This window comes from Pyrgilauda ruficollis, unplaced genomic scaffold, assembly GCF_017590135.1.
Source record: "Pyrgilauda ruficollis isolate IOZ18807 unplaced genomic scaffold, ASM1759013v1 scaffold128, whole genome shotgun sequence".
NCBI classification, from domain to species: Eukaryota; Metazoa; Chordata; class Aves; order Passeriformes; family Passeridae; genus Pyrgilauda; species Pyrgilauda ruficollis.
Window position 1 is genome coordinate 30,408 of NW_024511210.1, and position 13,479 is coordinate 43,886.

Consider the following 13,479-nt stretch of genomic DNA (forward strand, 5'->3'; position numbering starts at 1 on the left):
TTGGGGTTCCTGCCCCCCCCCAAAAAAACAAACAAAAAAATAAAAAAAAAAAAAAAAAAAAAAAAAAAGTAAAGAACTGCGATGCTTTGAGTCACAGACTTCTCTGAGGATTGTGTGGGGAAGGTCTTCTTGCCAGCTCTGCTGTTGACCACCACACTTTGTTACAGTGTTCCTGGGGCAATGTAGATGTATGTTCATCAAAATTTGGGTTTCTCCAGGCACTGTTCTGTTTTCTTCCTTCTCAGAGCTACCTCCTAAGATGTTACAGTAGAAGGTCTTTGGGGTTTCTGCTATGGTAAAGGTTTCAGAGAGCTCTTTGGAAACTGAGGAGTAAGGTTGGCCATGAGGTACATTTGCCTCATACAAGCCTTTAGAATTGGTCAACCATAATATTGTTGCATCATCACAAAAACAGCCTTTTGTTTGAATTTGGCTTTTTCTGTGCAGCTGTATCTGCTGCCCAGAAAAAGCACCAGGTCAGAAGTATCTTGAATTTAGGTTATAAGTAAGGACTCAGTGGTTCACAAAACTCAGAGCTAGACTGCCACATTTTGACTGACAACCTGTACTTTAATTTTTTGTAACAAAACTGAATCACTGAAGTAAAACTGGAATGTGTTCCTAGGCCCTCTACTGCCCAAAGATCTGAACTCTGGGGGACACACTGGAGAGGCATATCCTGAGGAGCTAAACTGGGAATTATTCCTGCCATCTTCTGAGGCAATGTCTTGCAGATCTTGGCGAGTCCAGTATCTGTGACTTAACATCCCAAAATCTGAGCTGGCACGGAAAGCTGGTGGAGTTTGGTAGCAGGTGATGTTTTTCTGGAGCTGGAAAGCCATACTAACAGATTTGATCCATGTTATTTATTGCAGCACACCTGTCTCTGATGTGATTTCACTGCACTATATTTATGTAACACGAATCAGAGGGGTTGAAGTGTACTGCCCTCTGGACCCACCTCCGCCCTACGAAACTGTGTGCAGCTTAAAAAGCTCTGAGCAGGTATGGGCCACAGGAGTTTAATGGCTGATGTGTTTTTTCCACTCTAGGGGAGAGGTTGCATTCAAGCATGGTGCATGTACGTTACGAGGATACATTTGATTATGAATGTAAATTTCATCAAACACTTTAATTAATCACTTACCTCTGGAACTGAAAAGTTTTCTCCAGTTGGAAAACTGCCTAGGCATAAGGAGAAGAAGCAGAAAGCAATGTGGAGCACACCTGTTGCTGGTTATTCTAAAAGACCTCCATGTTTTACTTCACTTACTATGCCAATGAGGGACTAGGTCAAGGTTTTTTGCATCATTGGTCATCCTTTTTCACTGGTGTTTTCAAAAGATAGGCACTTTTTCCCAGGAAATACTGGATAGGATAAAATTCACTGACCTGGATGATGAATGTGAATATAAGACATGCACTGGCCTTGATTTTGCCATGGAATTAAACTCATATCACACAGTCTCTGTGTAGTTAAGAACAGGTATTCCATTTCTAAGGTGGATGTTGCAGTTCTTAGGAAATACCAGAGAAAGATGGTGACTTGTGATTTTTCAACTTCTTCATTTTATTCCAGGGAGGTGCACTTCAAATAAATGGCATGGAAGATGTTGATTCAGGGGAAGAAAGTGACAGGCAGTCCTCTCAAGGTAAAAAGTAATTTTAATGTTTGTTCTAGAATGTTCTCTCCAACACATACAACTTAATGCAGAAGCAGCATTAGTTCTTTGAAAGACAGCCACCATACTGCAAACCAGAGATACAGAATCATGATTGTTTTGGAGGTGGGAACAAGGATTAATATTTAAAATGTTTAAAAGCATAACAAGTTGTTTTCATGCAAGATGCAAAAAGAAGGATATGTCTCATTTTTAGTAACCTAAAAGTTAGTTTTTGACATTATATACATATGTTGCAAGAAATTATGTCCAGCTGCAGTGCTTCCATTTGCTTAGTGATTGTGATGGGGCTTGTTAACATTTTGTTGCTGGTAAAAGTAGGAAGAGGATAGAATAATGCAGTACTGTGTGCAGCTAAACTGGGAATTACTCCATTATCCAGCCTGAACTGGAAGAATTACTAAATAATTTCTGCATCCTGGTACAGGAGATAGCTAAACTACTGTTAGAGACCACATCAAGCTTTCCTCTGCACTGTTTTAGAAGACCATGCCTGTGGTTCCAAGGTTTTTTTTAGCGTAATGTTTGTTGCAATGTAGGCTTGTAGCTGAACATCATTAACTTCCAGCTTTTCCAGTACAGCCCAGGAAAATATGTTCCAATTTTCATCTGGATTTGGCCATTATAGCAAGATTGTCTCATTTGCAATATCCACACAAGAGAGTAAAGACTGGGGCAGGGGGAAAGCCCAAATCTTTTATTTGATTGTGACCTGTCTTCTGCCAACCTACTTATTAAACTGTAAAAAAAAGCTTGGGTTTGAACTGTGTCAGTTGGAATTGTTCCTGTTATATGGAGTCGGGGAAAAAAAAAAAGTTTGCATAAAATCATACTTTAGCCAAATGTCAGCTCTGTCAAAATCCCCTTAAACTCTGACAATCTGCCTGAAACCTCTGAAAACAAGCACTTGGGTGCTTCTGATGTCTTGCCAGCTGTGATAATCGGCATGAAACCTTTTGCTACAGATCCTCTGGATTTCTTTCTCAGAGCTTTTTTACTGGCAAAACTCCTGTTGCTTTCTCTGAGCTTCCTGCATTTAAACAAAAAGAGATCATCAAATACAAGGATACATGTTAAAAAGTTATGAGGACTGGAAACAGGAAAAAAATAGCATAGAAAATGCACTTGCAGTGAAGGACAGTCAGGAAAGTATTTTGTTTTGTCTTGTTCTGTTTTGTTTTGTTTTGTAAAAAGGCTCTGATAAGATATTGTTTGAGCTATTTGTATTTTAAAATTTCCTTTGGAAAAATCAGACCTACCTGAGCACATATGGCATAGAGTACCCTCCTCTCTGTCATCCTAACTGGTTTGTCCAGTTTGTTTTTTTTTTAATAAAAATATCTGTAAAGAAACGTTTAATTATCAGCCTGCCTGTTACATTCAGATAAAAAAAGAAAGTAAGCCTCTTAAGAAAGAAAATTAACACTGCTGCTTCTTCTAGATGCCAAGGCTTCCTAGAATTTAGGAAAGAAAGAAATACACAGAGCAGTATCTCTTCCTTTAATTAAATTTGGAGACGTGTACTACATCTGGCTGGAATGGAGTTAATTTCCTTTATAGCAGCCTATGGTGCTGGTTTGGGTGTGTGACCTGGGGGGAGTGTTCCAGCGTTGTCACTGTTCAGGGACTGCCTGGGCATCAGTCACCTAGTGGTGAGTGACTGCTTTTGGATCACTTGTTTGCCTTTGAGTTTCTTGGGTTTTTTCCCTCCCCACCTCACTCCAGCTGTCCTTATCTCAGCCTATGAGTTCTGCCACTTTTGTCCTTCAATTTTTCTCCCCATATCACTGGGGAAGAGTGAGAGTGACTGTAAGGGACTGAGCTGCCTGCTGGGGTTAAACCACTGCAGGAGGGTAATATAAAATGGGGGCTTATGTCGGAATTGTGGCAGAGGAGGTCTGTGGTCTCAGCTGATGCAGTGTAGCAGTCTATAAATAAAACTTGATCTTTCAGTTTATGCTGGCAGGCTGTCATGTCAGGGCATTTTTGTGTGATGCTGTGATTCTCTTGGCATCATCTGGGCTGATCAACTGATCATAACTTCCTATGGAAGTTAAAGCTGTGGACTACTCTGCCAGCAGAGTGAGGGGAATTCTGACTGCTGTCTGCAGGAGGAGCTCTAAAGATTCTCTGTGCCAGCTAAAATTGTTTTACTGACTTCATAATCACTCCTGCGGGACTTTCCCTGCTGACTGTAGTAGGCAGGCAATGCAGCCTTTTGGTGGTGGCAGGAAGTGCTTAGTAGCTGCTCTGTATCGTCACAAACCAGGTATATGCATTTCCAGTACACACCGCTATAAGACAATTATCTCTCTGAAATACTAACATTATTAAGGATTATCTTAAGATCACAAAATCTATTAATTAATCTGTTTAGAATTAAAAACAAAAAAACAAAAGAAAACCCCAAAAACAAACAAACAAACAAACAAAACAAAAAAAAAAACCAACCAAAAAAAACAAGCAAACAACCTCTCCAAAGTAACAGCAGCATTGTACCTCCAGGGCTTACTGCTAACACATCTCCACTGGTGTTGAAAAGTTTAGATTGGTGATGGATTCTTTAATCCTGCATGATTCTTGGTCTGCCATATTTTGTTGCTGGGCCTTACCTTTTGATTTGCTGGGCTGGTATCTATTTTATATAGGTTGTGTCACTCTTTATTCTCTTTAGAAATTCTAAGTTGCATTTGTGTAGATGATAAGGTGCTGTGCTCAACATGTATATATCTTCAAAGCCTGAATTTTCTTGATGCTCCTGCCACTGCCACATACCTGTTAAGACTGTGTTCTGAATAAAAGACTGTTTACATGAATTTGGTTTTGTACTGGGTTTGCATGACCAAGTTTTGGTAGTGGCAGGGAAGCTGCTGGAAGGTTTGCATGTTCCCTGCGCCGCTGCAGGGCAGAAGATAAAGCCTGAGGGAGGGATGGGAGAAGGTGTTTTTAAGATCTGTTTTACTTCTCATTATCCTGCTCATTTTTGGATAAAATTAGCTGATATCCACGAGCTGAGTCTGTTTTGCCTGTGACAGTAATTGATGAGTGATCTCTCCCTGTCCTTATTTCAAGTAATGAGCCTTTCATTATATTTTTTCTCCCGTGTCCAGTTGCAGAGGGGCGTGGCTGTGGCATCCAGCCAGGGGCAGCCCACTAAAAATTTTTTAACTCCTGAATGATCAAGATTGTTTTTTGTAATATGCCAGGTGCCACTAGATGGAGGTACAGAACCAAGCTTAGTGAGAAATGTACACAGCTGCATCCTGTCACGTTCATTAAATTGCAGCACATAGTTTCACTCTTAGGAAAAGGAGGAGTGGGAAGGATATAGCATATCACAAGAAACCAGGAAAATATTTAAGTAAAGATTTTAATACTGTTTTAGGGACTGGTCACTGATTTACAAGATACCTAATTGCAAAAGTTGACCAACCTCTCTGACCGTATGCTGTCATATCTTGGTACAGCTGCCTATAAGCAGAAGGATGTGGGGCTCTGTGAGATTCAGTTTTTCACCAATAAAGCTGTAGTTCCCTCCTCTCTGATCAGGTGGTTTAAGGTGATTTTTGTACTAGGGTGTACTAGACTGTAGTCTTTTGCTACCCTGGTTGCATAAGGCTGAACAGGTTTTTGCAAACATTTAAACAAGTTTTAGACCAATGTTACTGTTCAGCATGGTCTGTGCACACATACATGCACCTCTAGACCTTTGTGTCCAGTCATTACAGATTTGCAGATTTCCCCAATACAGATGGGGGAAAAAAGTCAGTCTAATAATGGCTTCTCGAGATCAGCTTTATTTTGACTACTTCTACTTCTCTGTTTCTGATTATTCAGCTGAAGAAATTCAGGAGCCTTCCAGCAGAGTGAGCCTTTCCCCTTCAAATACAAGCTGTGTGCCTGCTGGAGTGAACAGGAGAGCCTTCAGTCCCTTGCGGAAATGTTCTAAAAGCGACCCTGTGCTCCTGCACTGCCAGCCGCCTCAAGGTGACTCTGTTTTCTCTGTCAGTGATTGTGTAATGGTTCTTTAAAAGAATACTTCTCAGAAGTTCGGTACATTGAACCTAGTACCTGCAGAAATCAGCTGCTGTTTCCCAACAGAGCATCTACATAACAGTACTTTGTGCTTTGCCAAACCTTCTCCACCTAACTCCTTAGTCTTGCTGCTCTTTAGCTTTTCATATCTAGGAATAGGGTCTGTAGCAGGGTCTGGGTATGAGGGAGGGGTAGTGGAAAATGAGAGAGAGCATGCAGGATTCCTCAGTGCACTGACATCTAAAGTCTTACAAGTGCAGTTGTCAATGTGAGCAATTCAAAGCAAAATTGGCTTGGGGATTTGGTATTAGCCTATAAATTCTCTCCCCTTTTCTCAGTCCTCATGTTGTCAAAAAAAAAACCCTGAAAAACTCAACACAACCCATGGTGGAGAGTTCATGAAGTTGCTTTGGTGTCAGTGATCTAATTCTGTTGCTGTGGGAAAACTGCTAATGTGACTACACAGTCCGTGATACTGCTGACAGTCTTTAAAAGTGCACCAGTCAGAGGTCTTTCAGTTTTTACCAGAGGATACTGGAATCCCCACAGTAACTGCTGATACATACCAGCACTCAAAATGTAAGTGCCAAGGGGCATGTTAGTAACAGCCATTTATTTTGGATATTGGGAGCATGCCCATCTGGATTACACTTGCTGATTTTGTGGGATGTTTTCATGGTTCCGCTGTATCATGTGCTTTTTCTTGTCCTCCTATCAACTTCCAACACGGCAGCCCAGAGCATCTGCTGCTGAAGCAATAGTTACATGACACAGAGCCTATTCATAGCTGTGAAAGCAGAGTGCTTCTGCTGTACAGAGACCCCATGTCAGGAGGATTTGGAAGCTTTAGGCTTGGTGTTACTGAGGTTAGGTCTGTTCAGCAGTTAGATCTGAGTTAATCACGAGTGCTGCAGAATAGGAACTCACTGCAACAGAGGAATTTGCTTCAAGTTACTGCTCTTCTTGCTGGGAAGTTTTGCATCTCCTGACATTTTTTGGTCTGAAGCCAACATTAATGTGCTTCTTGAACAATCTGTAGGTGTGGTTTTGGGTTTTTTATTCCTTTTAATGGGGTCAAAATTCGGTAACTTTTTTATACCAAAGGTAGAATTTTTGACCAAAGGCAGTGAGATTGATTCTGTATTGCCCTTTGTTTAGTCCTTGCAAGGTAATTTTGAATGTTTTGGTGTGGGTTAGGTTGTTGGAGTTTTTTTCCATTGAATTTCTACTTTGTAGTATTATTAGCTTCCAGCTTGGCGGGTAGTTGTTTTCAGGTACAACTTGTCCTCTTGACTGCTAGTAACTAAAAGTTATTAAGAGTTTAGGAGACATCATAAAAGCCTTCTACTTTTATGTTTACATTAACACTCAACAGGCATTTCAGGTCTCTTCAGATCAGAAACGAGAAAGAAAACAAATGTACACAAAATGACAAAGGGGAAGAGTCCCTCCAGACGCTTTGACATGTTAGCTATGTATGACTATTTTACAGGCATTTTGTGTAAATCCAATAGAGTGAGCCTTCTATACCACCCTGACCATGCCAGACTGTTAAGTTGTACAAGGTTAAACCATGCATTGCATCCTCATTGAATGAGGAGGGGAATCTCCGGGAATTCCATTAACTATGCGGATTGTTTGCTTTGTTTCATCTTTGTCTTCAGGGACAGTGCTCAGCTGTGAAACTGCAACACTCAATGATGTAAATCCACTGAATGCTGTCACCTTGCGGAAGAGTTCAAAAGCAAGAGTTTCCAGGGGAAGACCTCAGTCTCTGATAGACTATAAGTCCTACATGGACACTAAACGGCGTGTGGCATGGATCCTTGAGCAGTCCTGCAGTATGAGCCCAGACATACATGACTTGGTGGAAAACATCAAGTCTGTTTTAAAGTCAGATGAGAAACACATGGCTGAAGCTGTCACCAGTGCCACTTTCCTTGAGCAGGTAGTTTTATTACTTGTACTGATCAGATGATGTGGAAACCCACTGCCCCTGGTTGGCAAGTATAGGTTTCCATTTGCCAGTCTGTGTGTCAGAGTTTTTGGACCAAATTGGCTTCCTTCAGCACTTCAGTTTCATGTAGGGAGTGTGTGAGAGGCTGTGACATTTTCTGCTCTATCATCTAGAAGTCAGAGTATGTGTGTATTTAAAAACTGAGTCAGTCTTCTCTTGAGGAATCATGAACTGTAAATAACATAACAGCATTTTATACTGAGTGTGGCAGGAGAGAGGGAGAAGATGTTATAAATAAGCATTTGCTATTGCAAACCAGAAGGAATGGAGGCTGACAAGGAAATTTTTTTGTCAACCCACTAGAAGCAACTTTTTTGTGATAGGCTCCCAGGATAAAAATAAGACCTAGTACTAAAGAAAGAAAAGCAGAAAATAGAAAATATGTGCTTACATTAATGGAATTAATATCCAGAAGTTTCAGACACTGCAGACTTCATCAAACAAATGTTTTGGTAAGTTACAGACCATTTGGGTAGATAAATTGATTCATGCATAGCACAAGTGATTTGCTGTGACAGCTGGTTTTGGTTTGGGTTCTCATGCAAAACACACTAGTGGCATTTAGGCTCTGCAAATAAAGTGGGATTTCCCACTGCAGCCTTCAGGCAGCAAATGCCTTGACAAATTTGACAGAAACAGGAGGGAAGAAGGCTCCTTACGAGAATTTAATTTATCACACAGGCCTGAAGGTTATTACAGTTCAGTAGCTTCTGCAAGGAAGCAACATTTAGGTTCCTTCTGTAACAATACCAGACATGCCATAGGTTGGAGTGAGAGAACTCCTGTGCACCTTTGAGGGGGAAACTAAACCAACCTAACAAAAACCCCACAAACAACAAAATAAAAAATCACCCCACTCCTTTTCCCAAGTAGGACTGCTTTTCCCATGCCCCCTTGGCAAATTCTAGGGGTTTCATAGCTTTTTAAATTATTCTTTAAACATAATAGACAACACTACAAGTAGCTTCTTCCTAGTTGGGTAAAAAAAATTATTTTAATGGAACAAGAACCAGAAAACAAAACTGATTTAATCTTCTCTTTTCTTTTTAAAGGTGATGACACCTGCCCAGCAAGCCACATCATTGAGAGTCCATGTGTTACCTTCCAGATTGCAACCTGGATTGCTGTATCTGGAGAGCTGTGGTGACCTGAGTACTTTCACCACAGAGGGGGAACAGCTAGCAGAGCGGAGAATCCAAAGAGCAGAACATGAACGGCCTCACAGTGTTATTGGTGTTGTCAGAGAAACTGTGCTTTGAGCTGGCTTTTTGGTTGTTCCTCAGCAGAGCAGAGCAGTTCTGTCATATACACATATGGCAGAGGAAGATTATCTCTGGCAAGTGGGTAGATGGGTTTGTCAATAATCACCTTCTTTTTTAATACTCTTATGCACAGACTCCAAGGGCAAAGATCATTCTGCAAAGAGTAATGAGCACATTGAAAGCTGACATTTACTGGGCTCTCGCTGCAGCTCATCTGTTTGTGATACACTGGTGCCCTGCATCTCTGTGAAGTTTGGTAACATGTAGTTGTGGGGCATGATGATACATCATCCTTGTGGAAGGAGCTGTCAAAAGCAGTATTGAAGAACTTCACAAATTTTTGGCACTTTAGTTTAAATTAAAATCTCCTGTCATAAAATGGAGACCTTCAGATACAAACGAAGTTAGTAAAAAAATGGTGTACAGAATTCTAAAATTACTCTTTATACGACAAGGTTGTTGATATGCAAACTGTACTAAAAATAAAATCTGTCTTGAAGAAGTGCTCTTTTGGCTCAGTGAACTTCTCTCTTAATGGCAGAACATTATTTTTGTCTTAATGATGGAACAACATCCAAACCCAAAAGCACAGGTGTTTTGCAATAGGTGGTGCTGGCTTGTTACTGTTCTGGGAAGAAAGGCACTCTTTGTGTAGTCCCATTTAAATGCTATTTGTTACAGCAGGTGCTATGAACAAAGAAGCTAGTATAGCTAATTTTATACTCCTTAGGTGCTGGGAACCCCAGATTGTGCAGCATCAGGAAGGGCACAAGTTATGCAGATCCCACCATTTTACTCCATTTAGGTCATCTGAAGTAATTAAAAATTTTCTTAGAGAAAAACTCTACTCATCACTTCTACAGTCAAACAAAAGGGCTGTTCACATGGCACTGCTGCACTTCCAGACAAAAGCAGGGACACACATGTATTGCTGGATGGTGTTTACCATTTTGAGTACCACTGGGGCTGCCTGCAGGCTCCTTTTTAAAACAAACCACCTAAATTTATTCTGTGGCCAAGGGACATCCCTGTAGGAGCAGCGCAAAGCACAGCACAGGCCTGGCCCTACTCAGGCAAGAGGCACATGGATCATGAACTCTTCATGTACCATGATTTTACGTCAGCATTGCTCCATATGCTTCTGCACGGAACATTTATTTAAATTACAGTCCCAGCCCTGACACTGACTGTCAGTCCACGCAGGTCACCAGTATCACCTCTTCAGCCTGCAAGGCTCTACAGGATGCTGGAACTGGGGTGGGGTCTGCTTGTCCTCTCTGGGGATCCCAGCCATTAAAAACACTGAAGGAGAGGGCAAGAAACATGTCCCCCGTGTATATAGCAAATCTGCTGAAATTTTTGTCTGTACTGCTAAAGTAAGGGCTTATGTTTATCCACCAAAATGCAGAAAAGTTTGTAACACAGCAATTGGTACGTAGAGATAATGGTAAGAATAAATAGGAGGATGGAGGGTGGTACACAGGGGAATGCAGAACGTAAGCTCAGTCTGTCTACTTGCACCCTTTACCAGGGACTTCCCAATTGCTTCTGTCTGTCATTTAAGCCACTAAGGTGAAACACTTCATTCTCTCATGTTGATGGTGTTTGTATTTCATGTTATGAACTAAATGGCTGAATGCCCATGTTTAGTTTTCTTCTGAATCAGCTGTGGCATGTATTGCCATTTCTGTGCTTTCAAAGTACTCATGAGAACCTAGGAGGCGCAGAAAATCCTATGAAGGCTCACCAGAAGAAACACTCCCTGGATGGCTTTTTTCTGGTTGACTTTCAAATATGATCATATTTTTCATAATCTCTCATTATATATTTTTATTTTATTATTATATATTTTTAAAAAATATTTTTAACCTTAACACAGGCAGTTCCAGGATTAATTCTAGGGACAGACATATCACAACTCTACTTTTTATTTATTCAAATGGTGTTAAGGTCTTTAATAATAAATCATGCTGATGACATTGAAAGGTAAACTGTGATTTCAGAAACTACTCTTAAATGTGAAGAATTTTTATCAAAGCCCCATTTATGAAAAGTTCCTATTTAAAGTTATTCAGTCAAATAAATAATATTTCTGTCACAATCACATCAGTGGCATTTCACACAGTAAAAACTGGGATGCTACCTTAGATTAGGAATCACCTTTGTTTAGGAGCACTAGTGTCATGTATTGCCTGAAAAGAATGCTGTTTTAAAAATAAAGGTAACAGCATTGCTTCACGGAAGCCTGCAGAAACACAGATAAGAATTACTCCACACTAAGTGGCAGAAAAGAAGTTCAGACACCTTCCAATTATGCATGCATTCAGCATTGGCAAGTCAGCCTCTAGGTCAGTATGAGCAAATTCTCAGCCTTGTCTGAGGTACTTTTGTTTTGTAGTTTATTGTTGCAAATCTTACAGACATTAGCGCTCTGTTAAATAAAGGAACGTAGCACAGTAAATACATCACAACAAAATAACTGGCCAGAAACCCCTTACCCATCCCCTGCAAAGCAAAAAGCCCACTCTTCTCCCCTCTGTCTCTCCCCCAAATCAAACCAGCACAGCTTCATTAGAGAGGTCAGAGACCTGTGGCAGAAAACATCAGAGTAATTACATTCAGTAGATGTGCAAGATCAACATTCCAGGCTCACATATATTTATATATATATTTATATTTTTATATAGAGATCATTAAATGTTTACAAAGAACAATATTGTTACAAATACAATACTATGCTTTTCCCAAAGCTTTACAATAATTTCTATTCATCCTCTTTACAGAACAATAGTACAACTTCATAGTCTAGGTACTGCGCTAAATATATACAAGAGATCTCAACCATGTTGCTGTCTTGAGAAATACATTTCTTTTAGAAAAGAAGGAAAGCTAGCAAACTTGGAAATCCAAACTGAGACTCAAACAAGATTCAAAACAAACATGAAACTTCTCAAAAATAAAAAATACAAGGGATGTTTCATCCTTAATGTAAACACTGAAGAGTTAATTAGACTGTACGAAGCAGCAAGGATGAAAGAAAAAGAATTCAGGTCTGTCACTGAAGAAGGAATGTAAACCTTTGAAGGAATGTTCCTTTGCATCTGTTAAAAATCCCCATATCTGATCTATCAAACCGCTGCAACAGTCTAGAGAACAGCCAGCTTTCCCATTTGAGTTCCATTTTCTTGAAACTCTCTGTTTACAGAGTAAAATGGGATTGTTTACAAGACTGTTCTCAGAAGTGTGCACACACTATGGACCTCTCAGTTTAGAAATCTTATGCACATACTGTAACTGAAAAAATGAGATTTTTTTTGCTAAGCTCTGGTCCTGCAAGCATTCATTTGCTTAATTTTAAGCACCTATTTAGGATTAACAGTAACTTCACAAACCCCCAGCTGCAAGATTTCCAGAGAAACAGTTGTTTCTTCTCTTAATACATTTGCATGTTCAGAATTTCCTCATTTCCCTGTGAAGTGAGCTAAAGACTTCACCACATGGGCTAGACATGGGGAAACAAGTGAAGTGGAGGGCATACACATAGCAGGAACCAGAAGCATGACAACTGTGTCTTCAAGAGTTCACTAAGTTTCTTCAGGCAATTTATGGAAAGGCTGCACTGTATATAATCTAAATTGTACATGGTTATATACCATATTTACATTTATTACTGTATATATGGAAAGTTCTAGAAAAAAGGTTCAAATTACCATAAACCAGATGTCTACAGTTAAACAATATACTCACAAGCCATTAATTATCTTGTTGCATCAGTGAGGCAGCAGAGTTAAGTACTAACCTGGAATACTAACACCATTTTCTTGTGCAATCCGCTATTCTGAAGCCTTGGATTAAATTATATAACAACAAGAAATGCAGTAAAATCAAGTCATTGTACATTAATCTCAACACTAAAACATATCCCCTTACTACAACAGTTTATGCACCACTTCATTATGTCCCTTAAATATCTGCTTCCCACAGAAATACAGTTCATCCTCTTAACTCTGATCAGGCCGTAGTTATCCGTGACTTTAGAAAGCCAAAAAATGGACCCCTGACAAGAGTGCTCAGTGGTTCTCAGCAGTGTTTGCAACAAGTGCACATGCACACACCCACTTCCATAAATCCCCATAGCAATGTCTAGGATCATCACTGGACTGCAAGCAACGCTTACATTGCACAGCTCACGTCACAACAAGTGAGACACAAGTGACTATGAACAACACCGCATTTGCAAAGCAGAAGTGGCGTGTGGCTGTGTGTTGTCTGCTCTTGTGTTGTCTGCTTTTTATCTCACTGAGCCTTTCCATCACAGCAAAACACAGCACAAACTGTTTGTTTAAAAGAAATCAACATACTAGCCTGGACTAAATGCATGGTTCAACTTCAGTATAAACACCAGTATACAGTCCTGAAAAAAAGTAACTACAGAGAATGTGGAATTCTCTCACTAGGAAGAAAAGACACTGCTTCTTCTTTA

The 13,479-nt window shown here is 40.1% G+C and overlaps 1 protein-coding gene across 2 annotated transcripts in view; it reads left to right on the forward strand.

Moving 5' to 3' along the window:
- The window catches only part of FAM189A2 (family with sequence similarity 189 member A2), a 25,573-nt gene extending 16,075 nt beyond the window's left edge, over window positions 1–9,498 (forward strand). For both annotated transcript variants that reach the window (XM_041458438.1, XM_041458439.1), the window contains 5 exons: window positions 876–1,005; window positions 1,580–1,652; window positions 5,520–5,669; window positions 7,382–7,665; window positions 8,787–9,498. In XM_041458438.1, the coding sequence (XP_041314372.1) occupies window positions 876–1,005; window positions 1,580–1,652; window positions 5,520–5,669; window positions 7,382–7,665; window positions 8,787–8,993 (844 nt within the window). In that variant the 3' untranslated portion in view covers window positions 8,994–9,498. The remainder of the gene's footprint in view (window positions 1–875; window positions 1,006–1,579; window positions 1,653–5,519; window positions 5,670–7,381; window positions 7,666–8,786) is intronic.
- The last annotated feature ends 3,981 nt before the right edge of the window (window positions 9,499–13,479 follow it).